Below are 18,201 nucleotides of genomic sequence, written 5' to 3'. Positions count from 1 at the left end.
GGATCAGGAGCAGTGAAAACGATATCAAAAGGGAAACCTTCCCACCCATCCAAGGTGAAAAGGCAGGAAACTAAACCTGTAAAGGAAAGATTAATGCATCAAGTCTTTCAGTAGCAAAGGACAATTTCTAGGAAACAGTGAACACAGGCAATTGGGCTGCAGCAAAAGGAAAGCTCAGAGAAAGGCTGCCTGCAGACAGAGAAAGAGAGAAAGGGATTTCCAGAAGGCAGAAATCAATTAAGCATACAAATACGAATTCCAGGACAAGGAACAAGAAACACTAACTAGAAACTGGGCACAAAAACTAGGAACCAGGAACAAGGGACCAGTCACGACAGGAACGCTGCAACAATGACCAGCGCTGGACTGAAGCAAACTGAGGCTTTTAAAGCTGCTTAACAAGCACACCTCTCAGGTGTGCCGCCTGCTGCACCTGCAGCCACAGGTGTTGCCTATCCTCCACCCAACCTTGTCCTGCAAGGGAGGAGGTGAAGCAGTGAGCCAGGCATTCTGGGAAGCATAGTCATTCCGGAAAGCATAGTCATTAGATTAAAGTAGCATGCTGGCTGCCAAAAACCTGGAATGGATCCGGAAGGGAAGTAACTTGGAAAATAGGGTTTTAGTGCTCCTAATTCATCACAGTACTGTAGAGTAAGGTTCGGAGGAAATGTCCAGTAGGGAATAAACCCCAAACTATGCTCCCAAGTGGCGGGAACGGGAGCGAAGGGAGCGAGCCGTGACAACTGGGAAGGGCTTGCCTTCCAAGCCTCGTTTTGGGTCCGCCGGCGCTCGGAGATGAAACGGCTTGCGTTTCAGGCCTCGCGGGTGCCGGCGGCCCATAAAAGGAAACCGCAACAGAAGCTAATCGCGTCTCAACGCGGAAGCTTCGTTCGTGTTGCTCGCTCCTGGTTTCCTGAGATTCCAGCTTCCTATTACCCTGCCTTGCCCTCTGCCTGCCTAGGCACCCTTCCCTACCTTGGGTCCCTTGTCCTACTTGCCCTGCTTTCAGCCTGCCTGGGTATCCTGTTCTACTTACCCTGCCTTCAGCCTGCCTGGGTATCCTGTTCTACTTGCCCTGCCTTCAGCCTGCCTGGGTATCCTGTTCTACTTGCCCTGCATTCAGCCTGCCTGGGTATCCTGTTCTACTTGCCCTGCATTCAGCCTGCCTGGGTATCCTGTTCTACTTGCCCTGCATTCAGCCTGCCTGGGTATCCTGTTCTACTTACCCTGCCTTCAGTCTACCGGGGTACCCTGTTCTACCTAGGGTCCTGTTGCCTGCTTACCCTTTTGTCTGCTTGGGAGTCTAGTTAGCTCAGGGTCTTTTGGGTCCCTCTTGTTCTGATTTCAGTCTCCTTGGTTCCTTGTTCTTGCCCTGTGTTTCCCCGGTTCAAGGGTTCCCCGCTGATGCCCCTGGGACCTATTGGGCCCTTTCCAGTTTGTTCCCTTCCAATCTGGTTCCCCTTTTTTCAGTCTGATTCCGCCTGGTGCTTGGTGTCCCATCTTCAACCAGCTATCCGAAGTTCGCCTGCAGCTTGGTGCATCGACCTTCACCTTGGACTTCGCCTTGTTTCAACTCTTCAAACTGACTGTTGCCTCTCCTGTCTGTGCTTGCACAGTCCCACCGTCACGTTAATCAGGAGAGTGCCTTCCGTGACGCTGGGAGTCTGTCCATCCTCCACCCTGTACCATTTGAGTGGTGGAGAGGCGGGTTCCCCGAATCACACACTCATCATTCAGCTGACTGCAGTCTGGCGGCCCCAACAAGATCCACATCAAGGAAAACAGGTACGCAGTCTTCACGAACATCTCAGCTTGACACCTTGCTTTCCTCCTTGATTCTTGCATCAACCACTCCCACACCTTCTTTTTTGGGCTTCGATCACTCTTGTCATGCGGCCCATTCCAAGACTTGTCCGCCTCTCTATATCGAGGATATATGCCCCCTCTTCCAAGGTGGTAATCCTTCTCTATCTTTTGTCCAACTCAAACACAAGGCTGAACGGGAAAGTCCATTTGTATCTAATGCCCCTTTTCTGTAATTCCTGTGTTATCAGGCGCATCTGCCTTCTCTTGGTGAGGGTTATTTGGGAAATGTCTTGGTAAAGCTGGATAGTGTTCCCATTGAAGTTCAGATTGTCCGAGCGCCTTGCATCCCAAAGGATCTTCTCCTTTTGCGTGTATTCGTGTAATGCCACCAGCACATCCCTTGGCCTAGCACCTAGTTCATTCCTCTTGGGCCCCACTCTGTGCACCCTGTCCACCAGGACGTCTTTGGGGTTTGGGACGTCAGCCAGGGAAGCAAATATTAGCTTAACTGTGTGCCGGAGGTCTGTGTCCCCCACCGTCTCAGGAATTGACTTTACCCTTATGTTTGCCTTTCTCGACCTGTTTTCAAAGTCTTCCGTCTGAATTTCTAAGTTATGGGTGCCCCTGGCCAGGTTTTCCATCAGATCTTGAACCTTGTGAGCATTGTCCGCAAATTTCTACACTTCCATCTCGTTGGTGTCCACTCTCGCTTCAAATCTCTGTACATCGTTTTTAACCTCCCGAAGTGCCCCAATCAGATTCTCCTTCATTTTGTCGATCTGGGTTTGCATCACGTTAGCCATCCTGTCTCCAAAACTTTGAAAGCATTCCTCTAGTAATTTTTTTGTGACCCCTTTGTCCTCCTGGTCTTCCTGGGGGGGACTCCTCTTCGATCCTGTTCCCCTCTTTCCCGCTGTCTGTCTGGGCCCCTTCCTCTTTCCTCCATAATTTCTGGAGCACTCCTTCCGAGCGCTGCTTGTTCCCTTTATCCGGGGTTGTGGGAGCCTTCCCTCTGTTTTTTGACATAATGTCTCGTAAGTGGGCGCTTTGGCAGCCGCTATGCGCCCCCCCCCCCACTCCCGGTGAATTGGCCGTTTCTCTTTTCCTGACAAATCTTTGCAGTGCACGTCGTCTGCTGTGCAGGCTACTCCATGGGATTCCTCTGGGGGGAGGATGGACTGCTCTGGAGGCACCGGGTATATCCTGGTTGCCCCCCCCCTCTTTGTGCCTTTTCGCAAAGAGCATGCACTGCCACTAGGGGTCACTGGTGCAGGATGGGGTTCTTGTTTTGGGCTCTGTAGGTCGGGATGGCCCGCTGCTTGTTAAATCTTTCTTCTGCCCCGAGCACTCTTCATGCGGGCCCTCTGTTCCGTGCATGGTATCAGTTCCTTGTGGGCCAGTGTTTGAGCCCTTTGCTTCTTCGCTCCAGGGAGGCGGAGTGCAGGGGGGTGGATGATCTCCAGCGAGAGGTGCTGTTGGGCGGGCGAGGTCCGCCTCCTACAGTTTGCCCTTGTGCCCCAGCTTGCATCCCAGCCACCCCTCCCGAGCCTCACGGAAGCAGGCTCTATGTAGGACTGGGGGTAGCTCCCCCTCTACCCCCGGCCATGTTGGGTGCCCGGTGACGAGCTGGAATTGACCCCTCAGGTTCCCCTTCATGTACTCCCCTATGGCTCCTTATCGCTGTCTGGTAGATTTCACTGGGGGGAGGGAAGGATGCACGTGTTACTCACTCACAGTCCGGATCATTGTACTGTATACTGTGGCACCCCGTTGCTGATCCGGCCTCAGATACGTGCTTCTTGATCCTGGTTCCTTCTCCTCGAATATACTGGTTCTGGGCTTTTCCCACGCCACAGCTGCCCTTGTCGCTCTTCTGGTATGTGCTTCTCCCGAAGAGAACGTCCGCAGGGATGCCACCAGCGCAGGCCGGGCCGCCCCACCACCTCTTGGCGGCTCCTCTTGGGTCAATCAGCAGAGCCTCCCTCTGCAGCCGCTCCGGACTCGGACAGGTTTGGGGCCTCGGGCGAGCTGGAGCACACCTATCCCTGGCAGGCCGTCCCAACTTCGCTCCTCCTCGTCTCCGCTGCCTTTGGGCTGCTCGCCCGCCTGTCGATCCTCCACGTCCACTCTTGGGCAGTATATTCCGAAGCCCAATTTCCTTTATTAGCAGGGAACCCACTGGGTCCGCGGGTACTCCCGCACTCTCCTCGCCGCCGGTGACACTCCGGCCCGGTGCGCGATACTCCTCTGTCGGGCCGCCCCGCGTCGTTAACTGCCGTGATGCCGCCGAATGTGTGCTTCGCTGTCACCTCAGCCGCCAGAGCCTCAAAACAGGAGAATTCACTGGGCCAACGCACCCGGGGAGGTTTTCTTTTGCTTCTTTTTCCTTTTTTTTGGTGGTGGGAGCACTATTAGCACAGTTTCTTCCCTCCGGCGGCCATCTTAGATCTCCTATCAGTCTTTTTTAAATCCCATTTCCTTTAAGTTATCTTGCTTGTATCATTCCGTAGCCGTGCCACAGTCCCTACAACGGATGCAAACAGTTTTATAGTGGTGTGGGTAGAAGGAGCTGGCGAGCGAGTCACAGAGGAGATTGGTGGAGACAGGCAATGTGGTGGTTGTGATGCAGTAGATCAAGTTGATTGGAGGGAAAAGGTTTGAAGGAGATTTCAGGAGGATAAATTAGAGAGGAGGGAGAATATTGGAGTGTAAATCAAGGAGGGTGAAAGAAAACAAAAGTAGAGGTGGTCATGGCAATCAACAACGGTAACGTTGGAGACAGTGTCCCTTAGGAAGGGGGAGAGACTGGGAAGGGAGGTGGTAGGAGCACATGGTAAAGCGTTGAGTTGCAAGAGGAGAACCCAGTCGGAAATGTGAGAAACCAAAGGGTGTCTCATTTACTAGCCCCTGGGGATCTCGCTCTCAGGTGGCCAGGGCACAGCCATCGCCTTTGGATCCAGACCCTGGGGGTGGATAAGTGCGGGATGATGAGACGCAGTATTCCCCACTTTCCCTTACCCATAACCCCTCCTATTTCATAGGATTCTCTGATTTCCCAACTCCCCCTCCCCCCCAAATCCCCCAACGCCCCTTTTCTACACAAAAACTGGGCAGAGGAAGAGGGTGACTGAGACTAACAAGACTAAACCTTAAATATCTCATTGGACATGTCCTGCTAATCGAGTCAGGCAAAATCACATACATCTTATACCAATTAGCTCTCCGCACACGGATAAAAGGCGAAACATAGAGACACACTCTGAGCAAGGTGGAACACTAGAAGCAGCAGAACTTCCGGGGTGATGGTGAACCTACTGGAGCAGAGCGACAGATCGAGGGACGAGAACCAAGGGTAAAGGAACCCAGGAGTTTTCTTCAGGAGGTTGTTGCCTCCAAAGAACCATAAGAGATACGTGGAGAAGGCCACATTCCAGACAAGAAGACAGCATTGTGTTTCAAAGGCGCCCGCGACCCTCCCGGTGAACGACAGAGTTGGGGAGGCGAGGCCAAGCCTGTGGTATTAACCTTGACTTGTGAATTAAAACAACGAAGACAAGAAAGGAATGCACACAGCCGGTGAGTTGACGAGCAAGATGAAAGACGGTGTGTGTTAAGGAAAGATTGAAGTGGGAAAAATATATCTTACAATTGATAGGCTGCACGCGTGTGGATGAGACGCGAAGAAAGGCAGACCTGTGGTGAACTTTAAAATTAACGATGACTGTGAAGCCCTGATACAGGGTAGCGGAGTGGTCTGACGAAAGGAAGTAGCCCACTTAAAAGTCTCAGCGAAAGGTGAAATGTTTTGTTCTAAAGCCACGAAGTGAAAAAACTTTAAAAAGCACAATGATCAAGATTGATCGCAGCAAAGGGGGAAATGGAAAGTGAACATTGAACTCTTGTGCTTATGATATTGAACTACATAGAACGAGAAACACTTGTGCAAATAACGCAAGAGTGCTATTGAAGGGAAAAGTCAAAGTGGTCCTGTGGAGGTGTATAGTAAAAGCCTCGCACATTCGAAAGTCTTCGACAACAGGAAAAGGTCTGAGCCTGACAGAGGGAGACCTATGTGAACTTTTGTTTGAATTGCGTACCTTTTTGTTGAACTGTGAAGAAACTTTTGAAATGCTGGAAAAGTTACATTAACATGGAAGGCCAGGTGGGCCTCTATCCACGTTTTGAACTGCTTTGTTTTGAGAACGTGAGCCAGTGTGTGTCATCCAATCTACAGGGACCGGTTTACTCCATACTGTCAAACGTACTCCATACTGTCAAACATGGGGAGGAGAGCTAACTCAGCCACTTTGATTGTTTATATTCTAACTCTGATTTTCCTTTGCATACATATTCCCCTTTGCACAATTTTTGTATAAGTGTAAGGGCAGGCATTAGGTTTTGTTAGTATAGGCCATTTTGATTTGACAGAGACTGACTAGGACTGTATTTTCTTTATTATTTGATGGTAGAGAATACTCACTTCTCCAGCATGGGGTCTGGCATGGATTCACATGCTCATTCCCCGTCGTCAGGCTGGGAATCTTCGGTAAAAGAAAAAAACTGTTTGTTTCGTTTATAAACTGTCTTTCTCCTTGTTAGGCAGAATCCTGTGCAGTTCCCTTAGGGAGCACTACACAGAATTAGGACTACAGGTGAGAGCAATAAATCCCCTTTTGGTATCAGTCTGTACCACAAAGATTTAGTTGGTAGCTGTGGGTGAGCAGTCAGACTTATCTCAAGAGGGAGATGAGCAGTATTCAGGGTTTACACAATAGGCCTACTGTACTATGGTACAAGGAAACACTGACCAAAGCTTTGTATTAAAAAGTAGTTACATGTGTTTTATTAGAAGTGTATAAAATAAATATATATCACAGTCATCAAGCAAGTTAAATTAAGTCAAAGGAAAAATATACACACTCCCAAGTTAAATTGTAGACCAAGTGAACCAGAGTGAAAATTGAGCAAAACGGCACAGTGAAGAACACACGCAAGGGATGCTCTAGCAATTTCTCACAAGGGAGGGGAAACACAAGTTATTCAAAAATACCTTCTTATACCGCAATAAGAATATACCTTCTTCAATCCGCAAGAAGGCATCGACCAAGGACACCAGTAAAGAACGGACTCAGGTGAGAAGGGGGGAACTCCTTGACACACGCTGGAGGAGAAGGAAGGAAGGGTCCTTCTATCAGCGCCAGGAGGCGAAGAGGAAGAATATTCTTTCGGTCCCGCTCCTGGACGATGTTTGGGATGAAGGGCTGGCTCTGATGAAGAACCCCTCAACAGCCCCAGCAAGTAGAGACTGGCTAGAGAAAAAGTACAGGGTGCCAGACTTTGCACCCAAGTGCTTGCGGTCTCAACTGTCACCGGACTCGGTTGTCTCTGCAGCCGCCAGGACGAAATAGTCTAGTTCAGCGTCTTCTTGCACCTCATCCGGACAACGAGGGGAAGAAATTGGATTCTATGGGTAGAAAGGTAATCTACTCGGCAGCGACGACGATCAAGGCAGCCAACATCCTTGCGATCGTGACCAGATACGACCGGGAGCTTTGGTTTAAGTTGGCTCCCCTACTGAACTTCCTCCCCGATGACATGCGGGTAGAGGCTTTAGCAATCTTTCAAGAAGGCGGCGAGGTGGCGTTGGACCACGCCATCACGGTGGCCCTAGACATTGCGGACACAGGTTTCTGCCAGATGGGAAACGGCGTCTGCCTTCGCCGTCGTAGCTGGCTCAAGGCCAGCAACTTTAGACAGGAGGTCCAGACAAGGGTTTTGGACAGGCCCTTTGACAGGGACAACCTGTTCGGGAAGACTGTGGATGAATCCCTCCAGGCCATCAAGACGGACACGGAGACGGCACGTGCCCTAGGCACTCTACGACGACGACCGACTTTCGTGCCTCAGGAGGGAATTCTATCTGGTCTTCGAAGGGCTTCGGCAGGAGCTCTTCCTCTTACTGCCAGCTCTCCCACCCCTCGACCCAGGAAGCCAACAGGGGTCGCTCCAAGGCCTTTGGGGGCGGACGCCATCGCCGTCAGAGACAGCAAGGTGGCCCGTCGACCTCCAATCAAGATTTAACCGGCCAGGATGACGGGCCCTCACCCATGCACCCCAGTGGGAGGCCGGCTGGCGAACTTCATCGGCGTGTGGGAGACCATCTCCACCAACAGATGCCTCTGTTGCCGTTGCTTCTTCGAGTCATCAATCAACTCAGACGGTACCGGTGCAGGATGATCCTTGTCACACCAGCGTGGCCGAGGCAGATCTGGTACCCCGGACCTTCTCAGCATGTCAACGTCCCCTCCAATCAAGCTGCCAGTGGTCGCGGATCTTCTCGCCAGGGAAGGAGGCGCAATTCTGCACCACGACCTGGGGTCTCTGAACATAAAGGCCTGGCTCCTGCAGCATTAGAAATCAGGGGCTACGATCTTCCAGCCGACTGCAAGGAGGTACTCGCAAAGGCCAGGGCGTCATCTACTTTAAAAGGCTACGGACATAAATGGAAGCAATTTGGTGGCGTTCGCAGAAGATCAACCCTCTGACGGTCACGGCCCCTCAAGTACTTCTGTATTTGCTTTCATTGACTAAATCGGGGCTGGCTCACTCCCCCATCAAGGTTCATCTGGCAGCTATCTCCTGCTACACCAGATCTCCGGGACGGTCCTCATTGTGGTTGCACCGTCTAGTTAAGTAATTCATCAAGGGACTGTTCTGCTTGTTCTTGCCGGTTAAGGCTCTGGCCCTGGCATGGGAACTCAATGTGGAGCTCACTAGGCTCATGGGGGCATTGTTCGAACGTATGCATTCAGCTCTGCTCAAGTTTCTGTCATGGAAGACCGCTTTCCCCGTGACCATCACCTCTGCACGATGAGTCTGTGAGATCCAGGCCCTGTCATGCAAGCAGCCTTACTTGGCTTGTCACAAGACGAGGGTGCTGCTGCCGACACGCCCCTCCTTCATGCCAAGGTTCCGTCGGAATTTCATCTCAACAAGCCATTGGTGTTACCTGTGTTTTTTCCGACACCTTCGTCGCTGACTAAAAGGACTTTGCACTCACTGGATGTGACTAGAGCGCCGATGTTTTATGTGGCACGCACAAAGAGTTTCCGGAAAACCTCTCTGCTTTTTGTGAACTTTGGCCCTGTGAACCATGGGAAGGCCCTGTCCAAGGCTTCCATTTCAGGTGGCTCTCAGGCTGTAACGCTCACTGTCACCGGTTGGCAAACCGACCGCTGCCTGGCTGTCCGAGAGCCCATTCTACTAGTGAGATCGCTGCTAGTACTGCGTTCCTGTCTGGTGTGCCCCTGCTGGACATTTGCGGGGCTGCTACGTGGAGGGCGACGCACACCTTCAAGAAATTCTTCTGCGTCCACAGGGATTCCATGGTGGAGTCCAAAGTCGGCCAAGCAGTGCTGCGCAACCTGTTCGCTTGAAGGTGAGCCTGGTGAGGAGGTAAGCGATTGCTTCTGTTGAGCCTCCCGTGGTTGTGCTTGTGTGTACTTCTATGTATTCTTTATTCATGAGCATGTGAATCCATGCCAGACCCCATGCTGGAGAAGGAACAAGTTATTTACCTGTAACTGTTGTTCTCCAGCATGGGTCTGGCATGGATTCACATGAGAACCCTCCCGCCTGCCCCTCTGCGGCTCTTCTCTTGGTCCTACTGCCACTGTAAGTGCCACAAATCTGAAGATGGCTGCTAGAGGAGGGGCTTAGGTAGAGGGCAGTCATTGACTGGGGGCAGTATGACCCAGATCAAAGACAGTTTAGAAATGAAACTGAAACTGTTTTTTCTTTTACTGAGGAATCCCAGCCTGACGACGGGGAATGAGCATGTGAATCCAAGCCAGACCCATGCTGGAGAACAGTCAAAGGTATTTCCATTTTAGCCATAGAGCAAAGTAGGAGTTTTTCCAAACCCAGAGAATTGAATAAAGGTTTTACAAAATGTACATTTTGTGTTGGTGTCATACTTGTGATACCAGGGCTTCCTTTACAGAAAGGAGAGAACAGGAGGTGTAAGAGCATACCCTTTGGGCATCAGACTGCTGTGGTCCGTTGAGGAGGAAGGAGAGAATGGGGCCTTGAGGAAAGAGAGCCAGGACACTGAAACAGATAGTTGGCGAAGAAGCAGAGACAAAGCTGTTAGGTAAAATCACTTTCCTAAACAACTAGTGGGTTGAAGCTTCAGGGATTTTGCTTTCTACGATCCCGGTCAGTATCCTCCACCTTTTGGAGACCTAGTGTTCGGGGACAATCAAGGCCTGTAGACTTGAGGAAAGGGATGGACGACTCAGCTACTACCCGGCATTGAGTCATCAACCCAAGGAGACCAGAATGAAGTGCAAGAAGACATTAAAAACCAGGACGGTGAGTAACCAGGAATTGATTAGCCTTTCCAGGAAGGGAACTTCTTTGATATTCACCATCTAAAGAACTGGAATTTTCGAGCATTCTGCTTTTTCTTAAGTGCTTTTGTGCTCTTAGTTTGGCTCAAACATGTACACATTCATGGTAAATATTTGTTTAAAGCACACCTTTAGTGTTGGTCTTTCTCTGCTTTTTAACAGTAGGGTGAATCAGGCTGGGGATTGGTTGGGGAGCTTGGGGGGGGGGGGGGGAGGGACCCTACGTGCACCTCCTCTGGGGCCTGCATCATGGAGTGGTTGGAGACATCCAGCCCTTAAGGTCACCCAAGTCACGTTAACCAGCTTAAGGCACTGGCCTTCGTCACATGTCCAGCTCTCAATATTCCATGGAATGGGTTTATAAAAAACTATTTTTTTAATGTGTGTTCATGAGCTAGACAGTTGTGCAGTTTGAGACATGGCCAGTGACTAAGTCTAGTGACTTAGATCCTGAAAGAACACTTCACTGGAACAGATTAAGGCCCTGCAACTTAAACATTTATTTTTCTCTAGACTTAAATAAGCAGATGTACTTTGCACCGTTTCTGCTGCTAGCACAAAAATAAACTGAGAATTAAAGGGGGAGGTGTGGTTCGTTTTCAGATCTTTGAGATGGGATTGAATTATCAATTTGCTCCTTTTCCATTTATTACCAAAATAGAATATCTGCCATTTGTGTGCTTGAAGAGAGTAGCTATGGCTGTGAGCAACAATTGATAACACCTGAGTGGTGCTTTATTGTATGAAACTAAATTGTGTTCTCATCTTTTTAGCAATCAATGTGAACTCCAGTCTCGCCATTGTAAACGCACACAGGTAAGTGTCTAGATTTCCTGCATTCTTGAGCAAATTATTGCATAGTGATTTATTTATTACTGGTCATAAGTGATGTTAAATCACTCTTCTGAGATTGTGTGACCTCTCAATCCGGGAGAATGTATACCAAACTGTTCGGTTCATTGTCATATTTACATGTTATTTTGGCCCTTTCCTCAATAGTCAATGTTACAAGACAGTTTTAAACATTAACAAAAGTGTTGTGCAGTGTTTTATAGATGGTAGTAATGGTATCTGTGTATGCATCACTTTCCCTCTGGAAAGCGTTTGCCACATCCTCAAAAACACGTCGTTCTTTTTTCATGCTGCTGTTGATTAAGTTTGCGTTTTCATTCATTTTTGTTGTGTTTTTGTGGTATATTCATGAAAAAGGTGTCATTACCAGTAATGTGACAGTGTAAAATCTATGGAAGTAGTGAGGCATATATTTTCAATGGATTGCATCCTCTCACAGATTCCTCTTCTGGATAGCTCCCCTCCAGTGCCAGTTTCTCTTGGAAAATCTCGAGAGGGGGATGCAGTTCGGCTCACAGACACCTTCCTCACCTCTCGTGCTCCTCGACACCAGGCATTATGTTGTCACTACTTATTGTATGTACTATGCCCCCATAACTTAGTTCCTTTTTTGTGCGCTCAGCATGCTGTATTGGTCCGATCACGAAAACCCTTTTTTTTTAAACTGCACTTTGTCAGGCCCTAAACTGTTTGGTTTTAAACGCTGCCAAGACATCAGCTCCAAGATGTCCATCACAGAACCCACAGTATCTGTGTGTGGTTTCTAGGGGCGAGCCATAACATCAGAGCAGTGTGGCTCATGCTGGTCTATGAACCTGCAGGCCTTGAGGGAACCTGCAGCAAAGTTGGGGTTAGGGAAGACCACTTTCGAAGTCACCAGCCTGCTCAACCGCAAAGTCTTGAGGACGACACTGAAGGTCTGACCCTGGGCAAGAATGATAAGATAGAGGGCAGTGTGAGGGATCAGTAATGTGAGACTCATGACTTTTAGTTTTTTCAGGATTTGCCATTTTATTGTACATCCAATTATAGAAGAAACCCTAACTAAACCAACTCTTCGACGGGAGTCCCTACCTTTTCTTAGATCTATGGGGAAATCTCCTAGCATTCACAAAACTAACCCTCATACTAAGCAACATAAACATTCAAAGCAACATGAAAACAACATAAATAAAAGATTCCCAAGCACCCAGTGTCTTGGATGACTTCTAGTGATCCTGGGCAGATCCTGCCCCCCAAGGAATGTCTCAGTCACTTTCCTCCAAGGAACCGAAAGTCTTAACCAAAGTCTTGAAAATGTTCCAAAGAAACAAAAGTTCCACAAGGAAAATAGCACCAATGGAGTTTCGTGCATGACTTCCTGTTGGGGAGAATTCTCATTCAATGGCTAATTTCCCTTACCTAGTGAGTCCTCAGCAGCTTTGCTGGAGTTATTTTTTTCACTTGATAAGAGTGTGAGCTTTTCCCCTACTCTTACCCATGTTTTACCATGTGTATTTCATCTGTTTTTGTGGGCTCTGGAGTACACCACTTCAGTAGCCCCCTTCTTTTGTGTGTTACACAGCACCTTCACTGTAGTGACACAGGGTTGTCTTTTAGACTTCCTACCAACTCCATTTCTGGGGCTGACTGTCCCCCAGAAAAGGGTAAAGTTGCCATTAACTTTCCATAGTCATTTAACCACAGATCCAGTACACACCATTTTACATGGAGTATTGGAAAGAGTTACTTCTTAGCCCTTTTTATCTGTACCGCCTAGAGCCTTGTTTTGCTCTTTTAACATTTAGACTTGGCTGGTGGCAGTGGTATCTACCCTAACTTTTCTCCCGCATTTATACTATATAAACCTGGTATTGTTTTAGGCTATTATATTAGCCTAGAACATAAACCCGCTTGGCCAAATACTTTTTCTTTTGGCTCCGGTCGTGTTTATTCGCCATTTCTTTTTGTTAAAGTCCTTCGTGTCTTTTACTTTGTGCGGCAAACCAGGTTTGCCTTCTTTGTTCAACGTCTTTTGTCGGGCTTCTGCAGAGAAGCCCTCCTCAAGGCGCCTGGGTGTCTAAGTGGGCTGAATGTGAGGGAGGGGTGTAGTCACCCCCTGCACAGAGTATCCTAGGAAACCCAAGTCGCACTTTGCCATGATTGGCTGAGGTGGTTGTCCGGGCTGGACAAACCCCCCTGCTGCGTGATTGACAGCCAGGCTGAGTAAAAGGCAGAACTCTTGGGCTGGAAGTCTGGAACTACAAGGAACCGAAGAGAAGCGGAGAAGAAGACGGTTGCTGCAACTATCCCGTCCCGGTGAAGCCCTGCTGCAGTCCTGAGCTATCTACCCTTCGACGACCAGAGAAGATCCAGTCCGGAGTCTTCTTCCCTTGAGCCTGGTGGGGATAACCAGCTCATCTTCCACAGCCAGAGGATCCTCTTCTTGGTCTAAATCGCTGCACACTGCTGTAGTGGTCCGGATAGCCATCTGGAGAGCCTCTCCTGTTTTTAAGGAGCGCACCTTTTATTCACCGTCGCTGCTGCTGGCTTCATCCCTGCATAGTGCAGACCCCTCCAGACGTCGTCCTTCTTGCCGGAGCTCCAGGAACCGCGGGTCTGCAGGAAACTACCAGGAACAACTGCCGTGGCAGCAGCTTCTTCCTTGAATAAGGTTCTGTGTTCTGCTTCGAGGAGCTAGGGTGAATCCCTTTTCTCCTCCTACAAGGCTTGCCCTTATCTTGCCTCCTCCTTATAACTTTTGCTTCCTCTGTGACAATATCTAAGTCCTCCTGGCAACGTTGAATCTTGAACTGTCCGACTGTGTGATCCTCGACAACAGGAACCCGGTTTCACTTGACATTGGCTCCGGCCTATTGACTCTTGAGTTCCTGTCAACTAGTGTTCTCTGATTCTGTCTGCCCTGACTAAAATATTGCCTATGATTTTTGCCCCCAACTCTCTCTGGGTAACTCAGGACTAAGAGTGTTTTTGCCCTGGTAACATATCTTGTCGTGGATACGCGTATCTTTAGTAAGACCGACCTGTCATTACTGTCAAAAAGTGATTGCATATGTATTCCCGGTAACGTCTTTTGTTTCACAACACTGGTCTGTTATAACATAGGATAGTTACGTTAAGTTATACGGTACCAAGTAAATTGGTTGGTTGTAGTGTATTTTACGTGTGGTTTGGAATTAATAGAAGTGTTGTGTTTATAACAAATGGTTTAAAAATAAATGTACTTATATTTTTTACCTGAAACCTTGAGTCAGTGTTTGCTTGAGTCACAGTAATTGTGGTCCCTTTGTGTAATCTCTGCTACTGCTCATATACTCTTGAGATAAGCCTGGCTGCTCCGCTACTGCTACCACTTTAACATAGTAGTACAGGCTTGTACCAAAGGTGAACTTGTATTACCACTTTTAGTCTTAATTGTGTGTAGTGGTCCTTAAGGGCACTGCACAGGATTCTGCCTAAAACTTCCTTCCATGAAAGAACAGGGTCAGTTGAAGTCAAACGTATCTGTTGCATCAACTTCACTACTTTTTCAACTTCTGTGGTGTCTACACAGTTTGTCACGATGCTTCTACTTAAGGTTTGCTATTGCTTCAGCATCTTCCTTCTACTTTACAACTATGAGAACAGGCTCCCATGCTCACAGTTGGCTTCAGCTTCTGCTTCTTCAAACTAGACATTTCTGACAAGAATATTGACAACCACAGTTCAGCTGCCGCTACTACAACATCTGGTTTAGATACATTTGCTGCTATAACTGCAACTTAAATATAAGGCAACTTCTACAAGACCTCTTCAGGTTGGCATGACACTCTTCCTTCCTAGATGGCAAGAAAGGGCAGCCTCTTTGCATGTCTTGCAGCTACCATAAAATCTGCTTCTAGCTCTTAGACCACTTCTTCTCCTTTCAAATAGTCTGTCATGCAGATTCAAAAACAGCTTCTTTTAACAAGATCTCAACTCCCTTCCCCAACTTCATATACACTTTGCCTCCAATGGTTACCCCAAAGCAGTTTTGCCACTCTTCCAGCTTTGGATATATTTCTCACATTTAATTTAGAGGACTCTTGAGTAAAAATAACTTCAACAACTTCAGAACACTGGTGTATAGTTCTTAATTGAGCGGGATTCACTTTAATAGAGTTCACTCTATGGGCTTGGGTAGTACTTGCTCTTGCTTCAGCTTCAACCACTTATACGACTTCTGCTTCAACCTTTAATAGTTGCAAGAGGTAGATTTCCTACTGAAAACAAAATTAGGCATACAGGATTTCGTTTCACTCATAAAATGCCATTTCAAAGGGAGATGCGTTGACACCTTTCAGTCAGCATTCAGCTACCAAGGTATCGGGAAGCATTGTCTCTAATGCAGTCTCTTTAAACGGTGCTTGGAACACTTTGCGTTTTATATATGCGCATGTTACATTTCTATCCTCAGAAAGACTTCCCAATTCTGCGGTTAACCTCTGCTCGCTTAGATGTACGCGCAAGTGCAAGTAAACCTGGCTACAGTTACCGGCAAGGTAGTTCGGTTGTTCAGGAGTATGGCATTTCCTTTTCCGACTCCCAATTACAATGGTTGCGGGTTGCTGCTGCTTCTTCCTGGCTTCTTCCTGCTACTGCTATGGGCGCTCTTGGATCTACACTCCTCTGCTGCACGGGTGTCTCTAATCCGTCCTCGTCAAGGGAGAGCCTCCCACTCTCCATTTATTGTCGTCTTGTTTCTGCTCACGGGCCTTGGGAAAATGCACAACTTCAGGTTTGCATTTACAGCAATAAGGAGCACCTGGAAAGACTACCTGTTGCTTACAGTCCCTTTCAATGCTGCCACAGCCAAACACGGTTTGTGTCATGGTGTGCCCTCGGATTTCCTGAATACCTGTGGTTTTTGCCTTCCTTTGATCCAGGTTCATCCCAGTGCTGGTGTCCACTCTGGTCCCAGGATAGTATGGGAAGGAACATTTCCCCTAGTCCGAACTCAGAGACTGGTGACCCTCTCCCAACAACACGGGAGGGACCACCCACGTATTAACATGGTGTCAAGACAGTGCGAACACTGACATGGGTGCCCAAGGAGTGAAAATATAAGGCAGAAAGAGGGCAAAGAAACAGTTAGGACCCAGTAAGTAGTAATGGTCCAAGGTTAATGAGAAGACAGGAGAAGAGAAGGGAATAATGAGACAAAATCTGGACAGGGAAGGCAGGGCGAGGCACAGGTACCTCCAGGAGAAGGCAGAGCCAGGTACAGATACCAACAAGGGCAGCGCAAAACCATACAACAAGAATTTTTGACGCGCTGATAGTGGCGTCCGTTTCCCTTAAGTAACTGTGTATGGGATTGAGGCTTTGTTGGTTTGCCTGTAGCAACCATGAATTCCTCATGCGTGGAAACTGTCTGCCGGTCCCCCATGCATGCACGTGTCAGGCAAGATGGCCGCCACCAGTAGACTAGGCCAGCGAGGAAGACCATACCTCAGCGGACCCCGGAGGCGGCGATCCCCAAGCCCCCAGTAGACCCTTCATGTATGGTAGGTGCAGCGCTGCAAGAAAGGCGGTGCTGTGGCATGCTTCCCTGCTTCCCACCCCCTCCCAAGGACCGGACGGAGCACCACTCTTCCAAGGGTACCGCAAGAAAAATCGACAAGTCAACCAGGAGGCATGTACACCAGAAGCAGGCTACCAGGAATTGAACACTGACTCCTTGTTGCCCCTGTTCCAGCATTGGGGGTTCGTGGACCTGTACTTGTTCGCATCTCCTCTAAATTCCAAGTGCCCCAGTTTGCTTCATGGCCAGGACGGAGTCGGTGGTCCCTGGGAAACACCTTCCAGATCTGTTAGCATGGCCGCAGGTCTTATGCATCCCCCCATGTCCTCCACCTCCCTCTTCTCCAGCAGACCCTCTTCAAGTTCTAGTTTTCGGTGGGCTGCAGCCTCATCCTGATTGCCCCCCACTGGCATTCGAGAGCATGGTTTTCAGATCTGCTGCAGTTGTGCTCCCAGGGGCTCTTCCACCTTCCAATCCTCAACAAGGGCTTCATGACGCAGCAGGGCGGGGCATAGAACATCCAGACCTGGCCAAGCTGTCCCTGGTGGCCTGGTTCCTGACCAGCTAAGTTTACAGCATGGTCAATTTTCAGATAATAACTGGGGCATCATTCAACAGGCCAGTAGGACCTTTACTTGGTCCCATTATAAGAGCAAATATAATAGGTTCTGCGATTGGGCCCATGACAAGGTTATGGATCCTGTGACCTGTCCTCTGGACGACGTACTGGCTTTTTCAGCTCACCTGGCTCGTTCTGGAGTTCAGGTGGATACTTGCACTTATTTGGCGTCATTGGGACTTAAAGGAATTCGCCTGAACATATGTTTTCGGAGGCCAACCCAGAGGTTAAAGGAATGGTTCGCCCAAAAATGTTTATTTCAAAAATAGATAGGCAATATAAAAAAAAAACATTCGCATTTTTTTTTTTCGAAGTCCCTATGTAAAATTTTGAGCAATTCAAGCTCAAAAACTGAAAAAGCAAGCACATGGGCGCATCCATTTTGTGAAATGGATGCCCGCCTGTGCTGGCTTTTGCCTTTGCAGCACTAATGAAGGAAAAGCCAGCCAGCTGTAGTAAACAAAAGCTACCACTGGGTGGCTTTTCCTTCATTGGTGCCGGGGCTCAAAGGGAGGACGCGGACCGGCGACTACAGGCAGAAAAGCTGCAGCTGCATCTCGGTAAGTGCTATTTTTTTTTTTTTTTTTAAATAAGCACTAGCTGCGGTTTATTTTCTAAGTTTTCCGGGCTGGAGGAGCCCGGAAAACTTAGAAATAAAACCGCAGCTTTAAAAACGTATTTATGTTTGCAGTAGCTTTTGAAGCGACCGCAAACATAAATACAATGTTATTGTGTTTGAAAACGCTGCGGTTTTTCTTTCTAGGTTTCTCAGGCTTCTCTGAGCCTGAGAAACCTAGAAAGAAAAACTGCAGCGGTTTCAAACACAACCGTGTTGTTTCTGCCTAAATCTGCTTTCCCATTTGGGACTCTAGGGCTCCCCGTGGGGAGCCCTAAAGCCCCAAATGGGAAAGCAGATTTAGGCAGAAACACTGCGCCATGTAAAAACAACCGTGTTGTGTTTCTGCCTGCCT

General features: G+C 48.6%; 1 protein-coding gene across 7 annotated transcripts in view; it reads left to right on the top strand.

The window, feature by feature from the left end:
* Positions 1–18,201, top strand: part of FAM13A (family with sequence similarity 13 member A) — a 2,868,510-nt gene that overhangs the window by 1,973,789 nt on the left and 876,520 nt on the right. For all 7 annotated transcript variants that reach the window (XM_069630746.1, XM_069630744.1, XM_069630745.1 and 4 more), the window contains one exon: positions 10,991–11,033. In XM_069630746.1, the coding sequence (XP_069486847.1) occupies positions 10,991–11,033 (43 nt within the window). The remainder of the gene's footprint in view (positions 1–10,990; positions 11,034–18,201) is intronic.

This window comes from Ambystoma mexicanum, chromosome 6q (genome assembly GCF_040938575.1).
Source record: "Ambystoma mexicanum isolate Mex_15411 chromosome 6q, UKY_AmexF1_1, whole genome shotgun sequence".
Taxonomy (NCBI): Eukaryota; Metazoa; Chordata; class Amphibia; order Caudata; family Ambystomatidae; genus Ambystoma; species Ambystoma mexicanum.
This window is presented reverse-complemented; position numbering and strand designations above follow the sequence as displayed.